Source organism: Protopterus annectens, chromosome 1.part2, assembly GCF_019279795.1.
Source record: "Protopterus annectens isolate FY-2018-M chromosome 1.part2, PAN1.0, whole genome shotgun sequence".
In the NCBI taxonomy this organism is placed as follows: domain Eukaryota; kingdom Metazoa; phylum Chordata; order Ceratodontiformes; family Protopteridae; genus Protopterus; species Protopterus annectens.
The window spans coordinates 731,781,309-731,799,501 of record NC_056727.1 but is presented as its reverse complement, the minus strand read 5'-3'; the positions used below and the strand labels follow the sequence as shown (position 1 = coordinate 731,799,501).

At 43.8% G+C, this 18,193-nt stretch overlaps 1 protein-coding gene across 1 annotated transcript in view; it reads right to left on the bottom strand.

Moving 5' to 3' along the window:
• The window catches only part of CNIH4 (cornichon family AMPA receptor auxiliary protein 4), a 486,096-nt gene that overhangs the window by 116,025 nt on the left and 351,878 nt on the right, over window positions 1-18,193 (bottom strand). The window contains exon 7 of the mRNA XM_044058771.1: window positions 13,319-13,333. Coding sequence (XP_043914706.1) covers window positions 13,319-13,333 — 15 coding nt within the window. The remainder of the gene's footprint in view (window positions 1-13,318; window positions 13,334-18,193) is intronic.

Sequence of the window (18,193 nt, the reverse complement as noted above, 5' to 3'; positions counted from 1 at the left end):
ATTCCTCGTTGGTTAGATCAGACCACAAGCTAATCACTCTACACATCCACATCCCGCCCCCACCCCCCATTAGGGAAACCACTGTAAAAAAAATTTCTCCAAAGCCAACTTCACACTTCTTGAGACAGAAGTGGCAAACTTCACAACACCCATGCATATGGGCAATAGAGGTACGACTGCTGAATTCTACACAAATGCACTTTATACGCATTTACACAAGTGTGTGGATCATGCTATCCCTAACAGAACCAAGAGGCTATTCTCCAAAAAATGGAAGCCAATCTTGTGGTCGCCTGCCATAAACAAACTCTACAACTGAAGAAAGAAACTGTTGCAAAAAAAAAAAAAAAAAAAAAAAAAAGAGTAAAATCCCATGATTGGAGGAACTCCCTGGTCAGCCTCAGTAAGAAGCTGAGATCCCTCATAAAATCCACCAAAGCTAGTTACGAAAACAAAACTGCCACTCATTCTAAAGACAACCACAAAGCATTCTACAGCTATGTCAAGAATCTCAATGGCAACAGTCAGATCTGCTCCGAGTTGCAGCACAATGGCACTAAATATACAGAACCAACTGATATTGCCAACCATCCTGGCAGATAGGTTCAGTGCTAACTTTACCCCAGTCTTGCCCCTTTACCCCCCCCCCCACCCCCTAAAGGGCCCATCTCTATACCGGAAGAATGCAAAGTTCCTATAATCACAGGTAAAAACCACACTCTCCAAAGCCAAGAACACAGCATCCATGGGACCTGACAACATCCCAGGGTGCATGCTACATGAACTACAGAATGAACTGGCACCCCACCTAAGCACCATGTTCAATCATAGCCTCAACCTCAAGCTTTGTGCCCATTGAATGGCACATAGCGACGGTTATCCCGCTCCACAAGGGGGAGCCACCACGGACCCTGGGAACTATCCACCCACTAGCCTAACAAGCCTGGTCTGCAAGGCCATGGAACTTATAAACAAAGACATTGGTAATCTCCAAACTCTGGACCCCACCCAGTTCGGGTTTGTAAAAGGCAGATCATGTCTCCTAAACCTGATAGACTTCTCTGAAGCAGTCACCAAAGCCGCAGACGAGGGTAAGGTGTTTCACACAGCCTATCTAGATCTCGCCAAGGTTTTTGACACTATCCTCAACTCTGGAATTATAGATAAACTCACTAAACTAGGTATAAATCCCTGTGTCACAAGATGGGTTGCCAACTGGCTCACTGACAGAACACACACTGTGAAAGTAGCAGACTTCAAATCCGACTTCAGACCAGTGACAAGTGGAGTACCACATGGTTCAGTCCTAGGTCCTCTACTGGTATCTACTTTTCTGAGGTACAGGCTAACACAGAAGGTCTTTGGCTAATAAAGTTTGCAGATGACTGCAAACTAGGAGCCATAATCGAAACTACTAACGATGTGGACATCCTACAAATGGGCCTCACTGAGACGGATGCCTAGTGTCAAAGCCATGGCCTCAAGCTCAATGCCAAAAAGTGCATGGTCATCCCCTTTGGTAAAAACTCTATATCCATGAGCTACCACATAGGTGGTAGCCTACTTAACACCAAAAGTGTGATAAGAGACCTTGGGACACAGGTGGACAGTAGTCTCTCCTTTGATAATCACATCGCCACAGTAGTCAGGAAAGCCTTCTATGTGTCACACCTCATTACAAAAGGTTTCTCGTCCAGGAAAAAAGAGGTCATTGTTCCCCTCTACTCGTCACTCATTAGACCCATTATAGAGTACAACGCCCCTTTTGGTATGTACCTCACAAGACATCTGCAACTGGAAAGGACGCAGAAATACCTCACAAAGAGGATTACCAGCCTCAAACAGATGCCCTACGCAGACGGTCTCAAAAAACTCCAGCTTTACTCCGTCACATATTGCCTACTCAGAGGCAATCTCTGCCTGACATACAAAGCTATGTCAAACCCAGAGCTGTTGGACATGCTCCACTTAAAGAAATCCCAATCCCTCCAAGCTACACGCTCTAGGGATCTAAACCTTGTCACCACAACAAACAGAACATGCTGGAGTGATAGATTCCTGTCCCAGAGACTTCCCATACTCTGGAACAAACTACCTATCTATATCAAACAAAGCTCCTCATTAGCACTCTTCAAGAAAAATCTTGATTACTGGATGGGAAATAGGAAATTCACCCTGGGGATCACCTCTGTGGCTCTGCTCGACAAGGGCACAGGAAAATAATTTTCTTGGGTGGCGAAAGCCAGGGTACCTTTTTGGCTAGGCTTATACAAGCCCTAGGGCCAATAGCCTAGTACCTACCTACCTATGAATATCCAGTACCTTGTCCAAGATATTAACAAGTAAAATACGATGCAGCAAATCAGCTGTTTCTAATCATATATAGAAAAAGCACAATGTTATACATGAGCTATCTGCATAGTCTTGGGCAAACATATTTAATTGTTTGCAGAAACAATGTACTTTCAGTGTTCTGTTGCATGTAAGAGGCACAATTCTACTCAAGAGCCGTGCATTATTATTTCAACCCTTTTAACACTTGCGGTTTAGACTAAATGTTACAGTATTCCATGTGTTTTCTCTGAACTGTAATACAATGCTAGAATTAATCAGAAAGGTGCGCTAAATTAGAACTACACAAAATCCTGAAAATGGTATAAAGAAGAGATATCACTCTCACTAAACACAGGATTTTCACAGGCACCACAACACTATTCCTTACATAGCCAAATGATTATCTGCTTTGGTCAATAATGTTATTAGCTTAAAAAATTAACTAGGCAATAGAAAAGTCCCCCCCCCAACACACGAAAAACTGAGGAAGTTGATACAAAGACTTGATGCCAGACTAGAGGACAGCAAGTAGGGAATCCAGGAAAAGATGCAGACAAAATGGGAACTGTAGCCTACATTATATCAGAACTAAAACAGGGTGGGTTAGGGGGCAGGAGGAGGGAAAACACCAAAATGAGAACAAGATTCTGGTGGCATGGAAAGCCCTTAAATGTGAGAAAGAAGATTTCGTAAGAAGAGAACAAAAAAAGCTTTTATTTCAATTCTACTTGAATATTTTCAGTTGTACTGAGCTCTGTGATGATACTGTTTTTTGTACTTTTCTGTATTTTTTGTGGTTTGTTTTAGCCCAAAAAAAGTTAAACTTTTGCAGTTTTTAATTTATTCTGGGAACTTAGTCTTGTAGCTTCATTTGCAATTGTGACAAAATTGTGAATTACTGAAAGATTTGAGACTCATTTACCCATTTACTACTGCATTTTTCCATAAGTAGTGTTACTGGTAAATCTCTGCCTAGTCTGGTGCTGTAGACTGTAGTCTGGACTGCAACTGTGGCAAAACTAATTCTTACTGTAGGATTTGTGCTTCTCTGTTTCAACCAAATTACCTTTTTGCTGCTAAGGTCTTATATTCTGCTCATCATTTGCTGGTTTAAACCTGCATTCCAGTGCCTATCTATGTATTACACTGACACTGTTTCCCCCCCGTTTTTGTGTCCTTCCCAGCCCCCACTGACACATTAAGTACTGCTCCTCCTGTTGTGCCTTAGTTTGTACACTAGTCAGTCTTCTCCGCCCCCACTGTAGAAGCCAAAGTTTCTCAAATTATAACCTACCTGGGGTCATTGACCTCTAGCTCAGAGTCATAGGACATAGAGAACTGTGATTTGCTACGACTTCTGTAGCCACAGAGCTCTGCTATTGGCTTTATTTGATTGGATCCCTCTCTAGCCATTCCACTATAAACAGCGCAGAGCTGCACCCACCCAATGTCTTATTTAAGACTCTAAGAAGGGTGGAAAGCCATGAATTGTGAGAAACGAGCTTTTCATCACAAAGGGAAGAAAGAAAAGCTGCATTAAGCTGTGCTCAGTGCACCACTTCCATTGTACTCACTCTAGAGTGGGTTGTCTGTGCAGCAGCTTGTTTCCTTCCAAGAGACTTACAAAACCTAACCAGCCTTAGAAATCCAGGTCTGAGGCTCAAATAAACTGCACAAAGTGAAAATAAACAAAGCTTTAGGTACAGTATACCCCTGACCAAAACTAGGCATTTCTCCATAACTTACTCCACCCTAACAGCATCTTAAACAAACTGAGCTTCCAAGGATTTACAGTCACCCTTGCCCCTCTAAGTTGCTCCTGTCAAAACCATGAGCCAGCACTTTCCCACTACTTCTGTAGACAGTCTGAGATGAGTATCTTGAGACAGTGTAAGAACGGTTTCATGTTGTCATTGCACCACGCACACCACACCTCACCAGGGCCATCACGATATACACAATCCATCATACGTGGAAGTTCTAAAGGTCTGTTTAAATCTCAAAGACCTCCAAAATGCAACCACGCACACCACACCTCACCAGGGCCATCACGATATACACAATCCATCATACGTGGAAGTTCTAAAGGTCTGTTTAAATCTCAAAGACCTCCAAAATGCAACAGAGGCAGAAAGCACACTCAAAGTTAATCCCATCACCTCACGTAACACAAAGAGTCCCAAAACCACGGATGCTGAGCCCATAAGGCAGGTATCTAACCAACCAAACATTCCAGTTATGACTCCATTTTATGCCATGCAGATACAACTCCTACCAGGCTGAGCAAGGAAGTAGCAAGATAGTTGCTTGTCTGGTGCCAGGATCCATTAGATCACAAGTGAATTCAAGTCCTTGAACAACAAGTACCAGTATGATTCTGTCATAGTACATGTGGGTGTCAATGACTTTAAATGTACCTCTGCATGATATGAACAAACCAAGAAGAAACTTTTGCAGTGTGGAGGGTGTGATGTTCACCTCCTGAATTATGTTAGGCATCTAGTTCATTAATAAGAATCAAACTGTAAAATAGGTGCTACAAAATAATAAAATAGAAAATAGTAGGTAGTCCACAGTTGAGTTAAAAATAGAATATCCTTTACTGAAACACACAAACAAGCGATCCTAGTTGAGTATAATGAAAAGCATTTAAGACATTCATTACTTATATATAATCAGGTTACTTGGAGCAAGGGAGTGGTTAGAGAGAGTGGTTCTGTTAAGAGTGATAAAAGCATTACAATCATAGGTTCATAGGTAGGTAGGTACTAGACTATTGGATCTAGATCATTCTTTTGAATAAGCCCCCCTTCCCCCTTAACACCATAGTGCAATCAGACACTGTACTACCTAAAGCAAACTATAAAGCTAGAGACAATTTAAAATATAATACCAGCTTATTAACACTTTATACAGGCTAACCAAATAATCCAAACTCTATTAAGAAACTAAATGAACTTTGAACAATCCTATAAAGGCAAGCGTGGAATGAGTCCCAAAAAAGACGTTATGTACTTACCATAACGTTCCATCTGTGTTGTCCATTTTCATTCCTCTGACTGATGGGTTTGGATCCAACTTGGCCATTGCAAAAGCTCGTGGCAACTTTCAACTCCCAAGCTTCTCCCTTACCCATACTGCACCACCCCATTACCTCAGATCTTGTTTGCGGATTATAGCAAAAGACTAATATTTTACTTGTATAGAAAAAGGTTTCTAAGCAGAAACAGAGCAGGAAATGGAAGTACAAAGTTATATTTGGACTCATAAAAGGCAATGGAAATACCACAAGACTGGGTCTACACACTTGCTCTTCTAACACTGGATGGGGGTTGGTGGGTAGGGAGTCGAGAAGGAATGAAAATGGACAACATAGATGGAACGTTATATTAAGTACACAACTTCTTTATCTGATGCTGTCAATTTTCATTCCATTCTCAACTGATGGGACAGAGTCCCCAGCGACTAAACCCCAGGGTGGCCTCAAGGAAGGATATTCCTGAGCACCGTTGAGGCAAATGATGCCCTACCTCTAGAAACCAAGTCTAGTTTGGAATAAGATATGAAGGTTCGAGGTGAAGCCCAAGTTGCCGCTGCACAAGTGAAGCTCTGGACAGTGGCTTGCTTAATTTTTTTCCCGTAAAGGAAATAAACAACTGATCTGAAGCCCTTAGTTCTGTGCAAGTAGAAACACAATTGTCTATGCACACCTAGTGAATGCAGCAAAAATTTGCCTTTGTTTGTATAATTTGGGAAGAAAATTGGAAGGTTAGATTGGTTAATGCTGGATTTTGATATAACTTAGGCAAAAAAGATGCATTAGTTCGCAACGTAACTACCTTTTTGACAAATTAGGTAGGGAGGTTTCACCGATAAAGCCTGAATTTCTGAAATGCGTCTGGCCAAAGTAATGGCCACCAAAAACAGAAATTTGAGATTGCAAGTATTTACAGGTTCAAAGGGTGGAAGAACTAAAGCTTGTAGTACCAGAGTTAAGTCCCACGGTGCAGTAGGATCTTTAACTGGATGTCTCGACAGAAGTTTTCCATGTAGAAAGGTCTTGCACAGTTTATGCAAAGCAAGGGAAGAACCATCAAGACCAACATGGAAATTGGAAATTGCTGTTAATTGAACTTTTACTGTAGAAGAACTGGTTCCTTGATCTAAAAGCAATGACAAAAGTCCAAGATAGCATGAATTGGTGCAGAAAAAGAATCCACATAATTTTAGTGCCTTGCACAAATCATTTCCATTTGCTACCATTCGCTTTTATGATAGATGGTTTGAGGGAAGATGATCGAATTCTGTGAACAGGGAGGACAGCGTAGGTTGTCTGGCTATAACTGAAAATGGGGAAACCAAGCCATAAGCTTGGGCTTTGGAAGATCCGGATGAACCATTTCTGTTGGGTGAGACGGAAGGCCTGGAACTGGATCTAGAATCCAGGGTTGATGGATCAAATGAGGCCACAGGAAGGGGAAAGTACAGTTTTGTACCTACCATAAATGTAGATGTCCGAACTGGATAGCATCTGCAGTCATAACAACTGGGTTGTCCTGTCGTCAGGCAGCCCTTCGGTCGGCCGGATTCCAAAGTCTGGGTCCGGCTTCGGCTGATGTCGCACTTCACCCGACGTCATCTCTGCTGGTCTTCGGGTATATCAGCCGACGCCATTTTCCTCAGTGTTTCTTGCCCCAGATGCCAGTTGCCCTCTTGGAAGGCTAAATTTTGGATAAATGCCAAGGTTTCCAAAAAGATAGAAGGCAAACCCAAGAAATAAGCATGTATGTACATATATACAAACAAATACACCTAGCTATTAGGGGGGTAAATACCCTAGGAGTACCACAGAGGGGAAGGAGGGAGGGTAATCCTGACTGCAGATGCTATCCAGTTCGGACATCTACATTTATGGTAGGTACAAAACTGTACTATGTCCTTCATGGATGCATCTGCAGTCATAACAACTGGGTAGAATACCATAGCCAACTAGGGGAGGAGGAAGAAGAAATTATGGTGTGGTAAGTATCCCTTGCAGTACAGCAGTGGCAAACCCTGCTCGGGATCTGGAATACAGAGGTAAATTATAATGCTTGGCAAATGTATGCACGGAGGTCCAAGTAGCCGCCTCAATAATGTCCTTGGTTGCCACTCCTCGTAAGAAGGCTGTGGTAGTGGCTGTTGCCCTTGTGGAATGAGGTCTTATGTTCTGTGGAATTGGTTTTCCATGGAAGGAGTAACAGAATCGTATGCAATTTCCTATCCATTTTGAGATTGTCTGTTTGGAAATTGCTTTTCCTTCTCTTCCTGTTGCATAGGCTACAAAAAGCTGGTCAGTTTTTCTGTTACTTTTGGTTCTGTCCAGGTAGTAGCGTAGCTATGTACATCCAAGGTATGCAGCATTCTTTCCCCTCTGTTTTGTGGGTTGGGGAAGAAGGTAGGTAGGTGAATTGCCTGGTTTAAAGACACTCTGGATACCACCTTAGGCATAAATGTAGGATTAGTTCTCATGGACACTCTATCTTGGTGGAAGATTAGGAAGGGTTGTACTGCCATTAGGGCCTGAAGTTCAGAAACCCTCCTTGCTGAGGTTATTGCCAGTAGGAAAGCAGTTTTCCATGATAGATGCTGTAGGTCTGCTGTTGCTGCTGGTTCAAAAGGCGGGAGTGTCAACTTTTCTAGCACAAAGTTCAAGTCCCAAGCTGGCAGTGGTGGTTTCCTAGGAGGTTTTACATTCTTGATCCCTCTGAGGAACTGCCTGAGTAGAGGATGTGAAAAGACCGGTGGATCAAAGCTGTATTCTGCTGAAATAGCTGATGCATGTATCTTGATGGAGGAATAGGACAGGCCTGTATGTAGAAGCTCTGCCAAATACTCCAGAATGTTAGCAATATCTATATTCGACACGTCTTTTCCTCTTTCAGCACTCCAAATGACAAACCTTTTCCATTTTCCTGCATAGTTCCTTCTTGTTGAAGGTCTGCGGGCTTTAAGGATAATGTCTTTAACCCTTTGGGAAAGATCTGGATTAGTTGCTGCTATGTGATGTTCCATGCAGTCAGTTGCAAGGTTTTTAGGTTTGGATGCATGATGCTGTAGTTGTTCTGAGTTAACATCAAAGGCATCAGGGGTATTGCCCACATTTTGTCCCGAGACATGCTCCTCAGCAATGGGTACCAGTGTTGTCTTGGCCAGTTCGAGCTATCAGGATTATCCTTGGACGTTCCTCCTTGATTTTTAGTAATACCTTGTGTATCAAGGGAAGAGGTGGGAATGCATATGCTGTCAGACCTTTCCAGCTGAAGGAGAGCGAATCCACCTTCCATGCAAGCGGGTGGAATGTCCTTGTGCAGAATTTTTTGAGCTGGTGATTGAGAGGGGAAGCGAATAGATCTGTCTGTGGCATTCCCCATTTCTTTGTGATGGTCTTGAAGATGTCCGGGTGTAGCATCCATTCGTGAGCATCCGAGGTGGTTCTGCTTAATATGTCTGCTAGAGTGTTCTCCTTTCCCGGTACAAACATTGCCTGTAACTGGATGTTGTAGCTGAGTGCCAGGTTCCAAAGGTCCAAAGTCATTCTGCATAGGGGGTATGAATGAGTGCCTCCCTGTTTGTTGATGTACCACATGACTGCGGTGTTGTCTGTCCTTATCATCAAATGGCCTTCTTTGAGAAATGGGCTGAATTTTTGGATTGCCAGTTTTACTGCCAGCATTTCTTTTTGGTTGATGTGCAGGTGTAGCTGGTCCTGAGTCCACAATCCCTGTACACATTTGTCCAGCATGTGAGCCCCCCATCCTAGGTCTGAGGCGTCTGTTGTGATGGTTTGGCTTGCTCGAAGGTTGTGAAAGGGTAGGCCTGGATTTGTCTGGCATGCTTGAGCCCACCATAGGAACTCCTGTTTTAGGCATGGGATTAGTGGTATTTCTGCTTCTAGACTGTGCCTGTGTTGGGACCATAAATTCTTTAGGTACCACTGTAGTTTTCTCATATGCAGTCTGGCATGTGGGACCAAGATTATGCATGATGCCATGAAGCCCAAGGCCTGCAGAACTTTTCTTGCTGTTAGCTTGTTCTGTTTTGTTAGTGCCAAGAAGTAAAGAGGGAGTTCTTTTGTTTTTCTGCAGTTAGGAATGCCATTTGTTTTACTGTGTCCAATTCCGCCCAAGAATGTCCTTGTTTGGGATGGTATCAGTCTTGACTTTTGAAAATTGACTGTGTATCCCAGGGCTTGTAGCAAGTAAATGACCCTTTGCAAATCTGTTGTCAGCTTGCTTTTGTTGTCCGCTTGTAGCAGACAGTCGTCCAGGTATGGATAAATTTGGATTCCCTGTAGTCTGCAGTGGGCGATTACTGATGCCAGGCATTTTGTGAATACTCTGGGCAGTAGATAAGCCAAAGGGCAATGCTGAGAATTGATAATGCTCTGATCCTGCAAGAAATCTGAGGTATCTTCTGCAATTTGGTCGAATGGGGACGTGCAGGTATGCCTCCTTGAGATCTAGAGTTACCAGCCAACACTCCTTGCCCAGCATGGGAAGAAGTTGCTGTAGGGTCAGCATTTTGAATTTTGGGACAATGATGTATGTGTTTAAGATGGACAGGTCGAGAATAGGTCTCCAACTTTTTTTTTTTCTTTTCTTGGAACTAAGAATAGTCTGGAGTAGAATCCTTTGCCTTGTTCTGTTATTGGTACTCTTTCCACAGCTCTCATCTTTGTTAATTGCATTATCTGCTGTAGAGCTTCTATTTTTGATTTGGAGGCAGGTTTGGCATTCCTCTTTTGACTGGTAAAGTGTGGAAGTGGAACCGGTAACCTTGGTCTATGGTTTGTAAAATCCACTTGTCTTTTGTGACATAGTGCCAATTTTTCGAAAATAAGGCTAATTTTCCGCCTAATGGTGCTGCTATTTGTTCCCTGGTAGGCGGAGTTAGAGTCAAGTCATTGTGATTGTCCTGTTGCAGTGGTAGTGGCTGTGTCTGTGCCTCTGTTATTACCTTGCCACTGTCGTCCTCTGTAGGCACCCCTCTGGATTGATTTCTGCCTCTGGAACGTCTATTCCTGCCCCTTTGGGATCTTGTGGAGTCAGGAAAGGACCAATTTTTGGCAGGCCAGTTCCTGCTAAACCTTGGGGGCTGAACCTGTAAGAAATCTTTCACCGTTTGTACAGATTTTGCCTTTTCTTCCATTTTCTTCATTACCTGCTGGGCAGGTGTACCAAACAAACTGGCCTTATCCATAGGAGCATCTAATAACTTAGCTTCAACATGATCCGGTAAGGCCTGTTCCTTCAACCATGCATGTCTTCTTATCACTGTGCCAGTCATGGCTGATCTAAATGACGCCTCCAGTGCATCATAGCCACATTTTAAAGAATGGTTACTAACCTGTTGTATGTTATTTACCATTTCTAATACATATTTCTTATCTATAGAGTCATCAGAGGATAGCTTTTTAGTTAACTGATCAAGCATAAACTCTTGGTATTGTATCATGTGAAACTGACAGTTTAAAGCTCTAGCTGAGAGAGTAGCAGAGGTGTAAACTTTTTTGCCCCATCTGTCTAAAGACCTGGATTCCCTTTCAGAAGGAATAGGATTTTTTGCTGTGGTCGAGACTACTGCCTTAGGCCCCTGGGATATGGTTTCGGGGTCTGCCAGTGGGGCCTTGTATAAGTGGTGATGAGTGTCTGGCACCCTGTAAAATCTATCTGGTTTGGCAGGGGCTGGAGGTAAGGAATCAGGTGCAGTGCAGACATCATTAAATGCATCGTCCACAACAGAAAGGACAGGAGGTATAGCTAAGGGCCTATGTTGCGGTAAGTGCAGAAAAGTCCTAAGTCTTTTTCTGGAATCTGAGAAATCCTGTTGTTGCCATTGGAATTGTTCTCTCATGGCATGTAAGGTTTCCCCAAAGAAGAATTCCTCTGGTGGAGAGGCAGCTGGAATGGATTCTTCAGCATCGGAGTCTTCATAATTGGAAAAAGGAGCCTCTGGCTGGTCTGTAATATCTGAGTCATCCGCAGAATCATCAGAGGAGACAGGCTCGGGGGGCTCTGCTCTAGGTCTCTTTTCTGGGGGTTGAGAGGCCCTGTTTGGGTGAGATTGAGATCCCCTAATTAAGGATATTAAATCTTGTGCCAGAGTAAGCATTTGTGAACTAGAAGTGGGCCTGGTTGAGGGGGGTTTAACAGGCACTGATTTAGTAGATTTGGCTGCTTTAGCCCTGGCAAAGGCCTTAATAGACATGGCTGCAGGAGGCCTAGCAGCACCACGTGCTGGGGTAGAGACATCCAAAGGGATGGTGTCTGATAAGTCACTAGTAACCACAGTTGTAGGTATAATTTCTGAGGCTGTTTCAAGTAAAGTGGCAGAAAACTCAGTAGTAGGCATTGATTCAGCTGTATTTTGATCAGTTTTCTCGGTTTCGGCCGAAACCGAGACACTCGCGGTTTGCTTAACCGTGGTTTCGGCCGAAACCGCGGACCACGAGTGTCGGTCTTTTTCTTTGCGTTTTTTAACAATTTGGGTAGTCGGAGGATCCGACGGCATAATGTACGCAAAATCTGAGCCGAAAAACTGTTCAGCAAACTCCGACCGACGCCTAAGCGTTCGTCGGTTGAAGGAAGCACAGGCCGAACAGGCTGCTACGTCGTGGTCTGGGCCTAAACAAGACAAACAGTAAGAGTGGAAATCTTTATGAGGTATTTGTTTCCCACAAGTTAAACAGTTATTGACTTTTTCTGACATCCGCTGAGGCAAGAAAGAGTCTCCAACGGGGTAGTTAGCTTTTAGAAGTCTTCGAAGTAGTATTCGGTAGTAGTAATCTCTGGATCTGACCGACCGGCACTTGCGAACAGCTTCTGCTTCGGGCGCCACGCGGCAAGAAAGACTGAGGAAAATGGCGTCGGCTGATGCCTTTATACCCGAAGACCAGCAGAGATGACGTCGGGTGAAGTGCGACATCAGCCGAAGCCGGACCCAGACTTTGGAATCCGGCCGACCGAAGGGCTGCCTGACGACAGGACAACCCAGTTGTTATGACTGCAGATGCATCCATGAAGGACATCCATTTTTGTCAAGGTCAAAAGGGAGCAATGAGAATGACCTTGCTCTTCAACCTAGCAGCTCTGTGAAGGAATTTAGATAGAAAAGTTATTGGAGGATAAGCTTACAGCAACTCTGGGGGCTAATCAAGAAGTACAGTATTCTTCAGTGACTCCCCTGGGGGGGGGGGGTTAAGAGCAAAGTAGTTGCTGCATTTGTTAAGGGGAGATTGCAAAGAGACTGCAACAAGGCTGGCCCCTCTTGTGGAAAATCAAGTCTGCTGCCTTCTGGTTGAGGGACCATTCGAGAGGTAACGGAATACACCTGCTCAGTTTGTCTGCCAGTACGATGGTCTTCCCTGGAATATGCATTGTTAAAAGAAAGCAGTTGGAAGAGAGTGCCCACTGCCACACTCATAATGCTTCTCAACACAGGGGGTATGATCTGGTTCCCCCTTGCTGGTTGATGTACCAAAACCACTGACATTGTCCCTGGTGGGAGAGCGTCCTGAAAGGTTTGCAATGCTAAGAGCACTGCTCTCAATTCCAGAATGTTGATGTGCAAATTGGCCTCTTCATGGGACCACATGCCCTGGACTGTTTTTTTCAGGTAATGCCCCCCCCCCTACACACACACACACACACACACACACACACACACACACTGGGAAGCTAGGCTGAGAAGGGACAAACAGAAGACCCAGTAGTAGTTATTCCAACTGGGTCCACCATGTCAGGTCTCTTTTGCACAAGCTGGTGATTCAAATTGGGACTGATAGGGGAAGCTGGAGAATTGACCATCGAGATGCCAACATCCAATGAAGAATCCTCCTGTGGACACTGGGTAGTGGAACAAAGGGTATCATTGCCACCATCGATTCTAGTGATTGTAGGACCAGATTAGTGGGGACTGTGGTACTGCACAGTCACTTGTTGACTCGCAATCTTAAGGTCTGAACTCTGGAAAGGGGTAGAGAAGCAACTGTTGACCTAGTGTCAAGTAGTGGCCCTATGAACTCAGTCTGAGATGGTTGCAGATGTGACTTTTCGAAATTTATGATTATGCCTAACCAAGCACAAATCTGGATTACTTTTTCTCTTGCCATGATGAGTTGATGCCTGGATGAGGCAGAGATGAGCCAGTCATCTAAGTAAGGAAACACTGGAAATTTGTGCAGTCTCAAGTAAGCTGCTACCACTACCATGCATTTGTTGAACACCCTGGGGGGCTGTGGTGAGACCAAAGGGCAGTGCTCTGAACTGGTAATGACCGACCCCTAGCCAGTTAAGCGCAAGAATTTCCTGGATCGTCTGTTCATTTTTGTGTGATAGTATGAATCCTGGAGTTCTGTCGAGCACATCCAGTTGTCTTTTTCCAGAAATGGAAGAATTGAGTGCATTGTGACCATCCGGAACTTTGTATTCTAAACAAAGTTGTTCAGACTGCTGAGATTCAGAATCTGTCACCAGTCCCCTGTTTTCTTTGACACTAAAAAGAATCCCAAGTTCTAGATCCTTTCTGGATTGGGGGGACCTCTAGGATGGCTCTTTTGTCTAGCAGCTGTTGTATGTGAATTGATGCTTATTCCCTTGGACTGGGTGGAACATTGGGGATTCTCCTGGAATTTACAGGACAAAGGGAAAATGGAATTATATAACCTCTGGATACAATCCTCTGCACCCAAATGTTTTATTTCTTCTAGCCAGGTTCTCTGGTGTAAGGACGGCCGCAGTGGTTAGCGTTGCCACCTCACAGCAAGAGGTTCTTCTGTTCAATCCTCGGCTGGGGTGCCTTCTGTGCGGAGTCTGCATGTCCTCCCTGTGGTCGTGTGGGTTTCCTCCCACATCCCAAAGACATGCTGTAGGTGGATTGGACACTAAATTGGCCCTAGGCATGAGTACGTGCATGTGTGTGCCTTCTGTGGAAGGTTGGGCGCCGGGCTGGCAACTCGACACTGTAAAACTCCACTGCCAATCATGAGCGGACAGATGATTCGCTGTGGCGACCCCTAACCAGGAAAAGCCAAAAGAAGAAGAAGAAGGCTCTCTGGTGTAGGGATAAACAACCCCCGATTGCCTGGTGTAGGGATAAACAACCCCCGATTCCCTCCAGAGGGGGACAATCAGGCCACCTCTCATGAGCACTGGAAGGGTTTGCCAAAGAAAGATTCTCTGAACCCTTGATGTTGCGGGCCTCCTCTGCTGCAAGGGTGACGTCTACCATTTGAACTTCTCCCTCTGCCTCTGGGGGAAGAACTTCCAAGTGTCCCAGAAGGAGCCTTGTGATTTTCTGAGCCACATCTTCCCACCACCCAATGATTCCTTGAAAAGGGTCTTTGGGGTTGGAAAAAATGTACGCCCACAGCAGAAAGGGTCTTTCCATCCTTCTCACACCCAGACAACATATCATCCACTTTGGGGTGAAAAAGAGAGGTACTGCCAAAGGAAGTATTGACACAAGTACACTTAAAAGGTTCCAAAATGTGACAAGTGAATCCAGGCACATCTCCTGATGGAAGCGCCTGAACCTGCTGCTCTAAAGGTTCCTTCTGCTACGTTAGAAATAAGCCTCATAGAAGAATTGGGTATCCATTGTAGGGTAGCCAACTGAGAAGTGACAGCATTCTGCATCTGTTCCGAAATGGATCCTAAGAGGGTGTCTGCTAGCTCCTTAATCAGATCCCTCTGAAGTCTCATGAAATGTGTCAGATAGTTCACTGACCTTAGGCGACGGGTTGATGAAGCATAGACACTTCCCGAATCTGTCCATCATCCACAACTCCTTGTTGGGAGGATGTACAGAAGAACTATCCTCCGCAAGTTTGCCCACTAAAAAAAAAAAAAAAAAAAAAAAAAAAAACACATTCACAACCATAGTATCACCTGGCACAGCCTTGGACCACAATTGCTCAACCTTTGGAGATCATCATTTGTCAGGCTTCCTAGGAATCTGCTCAATAGTGTTGGGATTCTTTCACTCCAGATGACAGACCAAGTTAATGAGCTGGTCAGTGGACAGAATCATGTCCAGAAAGAGATACTATTCAAAAAACAGACTTAAACTGGAGAAATCTCTTTATAAAAAACACAATGACAATACAGCAAAGCTTTCAGGCGTAATGCACTGAGGAAGGGTTTTATGCCTGAAAGCTTTGCTGTATTGTCATTGTGTTTTTTATAAAGAGATTTCTCCAGTTTAAGTCTGTTTTTTGAACAGTGGACAGAATCACCCAGGAGGTAGACAGGCCAGTACTGAAAGCCTCCAGGAGTACAGATTATTCAGTAGAAGGGTTGCTGGACTTCCAGGGACTTCTCTGTTTCAGGATCTCAAGAATGTCTTCAAATGAGGCATCAGGAGGTGACCCTAGAGACCCTTCACCTTCATCAAAATCTGTAGCTTCTGTGACAGATTCTGGGGAATCTTGAGTGCTTCCTCTTGCAAATTTTCTTCTTAGGGACCCCCCCCCCCTCAGTGGGATGATCCGGGGAGGTAACAGAAGTGAAAATTCCCTGTTGGGAAATTTGCAGTCTTGGTACCATCTGTCTCTGTAGCACAAAGAGTTGAGAGACTCTGTGCAGAGACAGTAAGGCTACTGGTTGAGGATCCGAGGGAGTAGGAACCATTTGTATCAGAAGCAGACAAAGCCCTCCCCATAACCTCAGAGGCCAACCGCTGCAGAGAAGAATAGGAACCAGGATCCCAGAAGTCAAGCTTCTGGACCGTGGTCCCCCCTGCTCCGAGGGCAGCCCTCTAGAGGCAGAAATCGGAGCCAAACTGACCACTGCTGAAGCCCCAAGGGATAGAGACAGCTTCAAAAAAAACTCAGAGTGGACTTCAACACTTCAGATCCAAAGGGTAGTCCTGGCTTCCACTGAACTGAAATGCTCAGAGCAAACCTCTGATCCGATGATAAAGCAGTCCTCTGATTCAAGGAGGACAGAGCTGGGCAGTTCGGATCAAAGAGCTCGGAGACTAAAAAGGAATCACAGGAGGAATTAAGGTCAATGTAGCTGACAATAGGACCTCCAGACAAGAGATCTTGAAAGGCGAATTGGAATAAAGAGTTGCTAGTCAGATCCGATGCAGTGGGAGCCAATAATTTAATTCTCAAATGTGTCTTCAAGATGGTGAGGTCGGATCCACTGTTTGTCTTCTTTGGTGCATCGGATTTGATGCTGAAGTCACATCCATTTGTCCATTTTCTTTTATGCATTGGATCCAATAGTGAAGTCAGATCCATAGTCTGGCTTATTTGTTGTGTCTGATCCGATGTTGGAAGTCGGGTCCACTGTCTGTTTTCTTTTATGTGTCGGATCCGATGGGGAGGTCGGATCCAATATTTTTATCATTTTCTTTTTGTGATCCAGCTTGTAAGCAGGAAAGTCAAAAGTCTTTTTCTTCCCTGATCTGAAGCCCTAGAAGAGGAGGTTAAAGGGCTAGGAGTGGGAGACAGACTCTCTGACAGTGAAGCTCCAGATAAAGCTGCAAAGGCAACACAAGAAAATTTATTTTCCATTTCAGTAATGGCTCTGGGATTAAACCTATGGCAAATGGCACAATCCTCCAGTAAATGTAAGGAGTCTAAAAACACACACAGTATGAAAGAATCTGAAAAGAGGATCTTAAGTCCAACTTTTAAACACTTTTGAACTCAGCCATAACAATTGAATCTCTTTAAGCAGATAAATATTAACCACAATGAACTCTTTTTAAACAGGGAAAAAAAAGGAATCGCAACAATGGTAATTTGATACGCTACTGAAAGTGGTGAGGAAAGGAATACTAACCATATTACTTAAAAGAGTACCCAATGTATGGAAAAAGGTAAATGGAAAGCAAGGGAGATACAAACAACCAAGAATTTCAAATAGTGAAGAAGAGTTTAAGCTATTTAGTTGTTTTATAAGAAAAATTTCATTTAGCTGCTCGACAGCAAGTGTCTTTTGTTTTCAAGCAGCAAACGAGATTTGAGGTAATGGGGTGGTGCACTGTGGGTAAGGGAGAAGCTAGAGTGTTCAAGGTTGCCACAAGCTTTTGCAATGGCTGAGTCGGATCAGAGGGCTTTGATCCGAACCCATCAGTGAAGGACGGAATGAAAACTGACATCACATCACAAGTTTTAACTACTAAGAACTTTTGTTCCTTTGATTTTCAATAGTAGTTAAAACTTGTGTTTGGGACTCGTTCCAGGTTTGCCTTTGCAAGATTGTTCAAATTTCACTTGTTTTTTTAATTCTGCCCTGCTTTTTGTTGTTCTGAAGAAACTAATTAAAATGATTAGTCAACTTATAAAATGATTAGCTAACTAACAAAAAGATCTATCACTAGACATCTATCAAAATAAACATTAATAAACATACCAAACCACTTTTAACAAAGATCACTTTCGTATCAAATAAATACTTCATCAGGTTTGTGCGTCAATAAAAAGAAGTTATATACTCACCATAACGTTCCATCTGTGTTGTCCATTTTCATTCTTCCTTACGGATAGGTCTTGGATCTGACCTGGTCGCATTTCCAAGACTTTGGATCCTAATCTCGAGCTCCTCCCTCTTCCCATAATGCACTACACTGTCCCTAACTTCCTCACATCGAGTTTACTGCTTACTGCCTATTGATTTTAAAAATAGGACAGATAAAAAGTTACAACTCAAAGAGGGAACAGGAAAGGTCCTATATCATGTAATATCCTTCCAGAAATGACAAGGCCTTGGAATGGTTGGGAGGGGAGGAGAGGAAGAATAAAAATGGACAATACAAATGCAATGTTATGGTGAGTACATAACTTCTTTATTTTGTCCTTTTCATT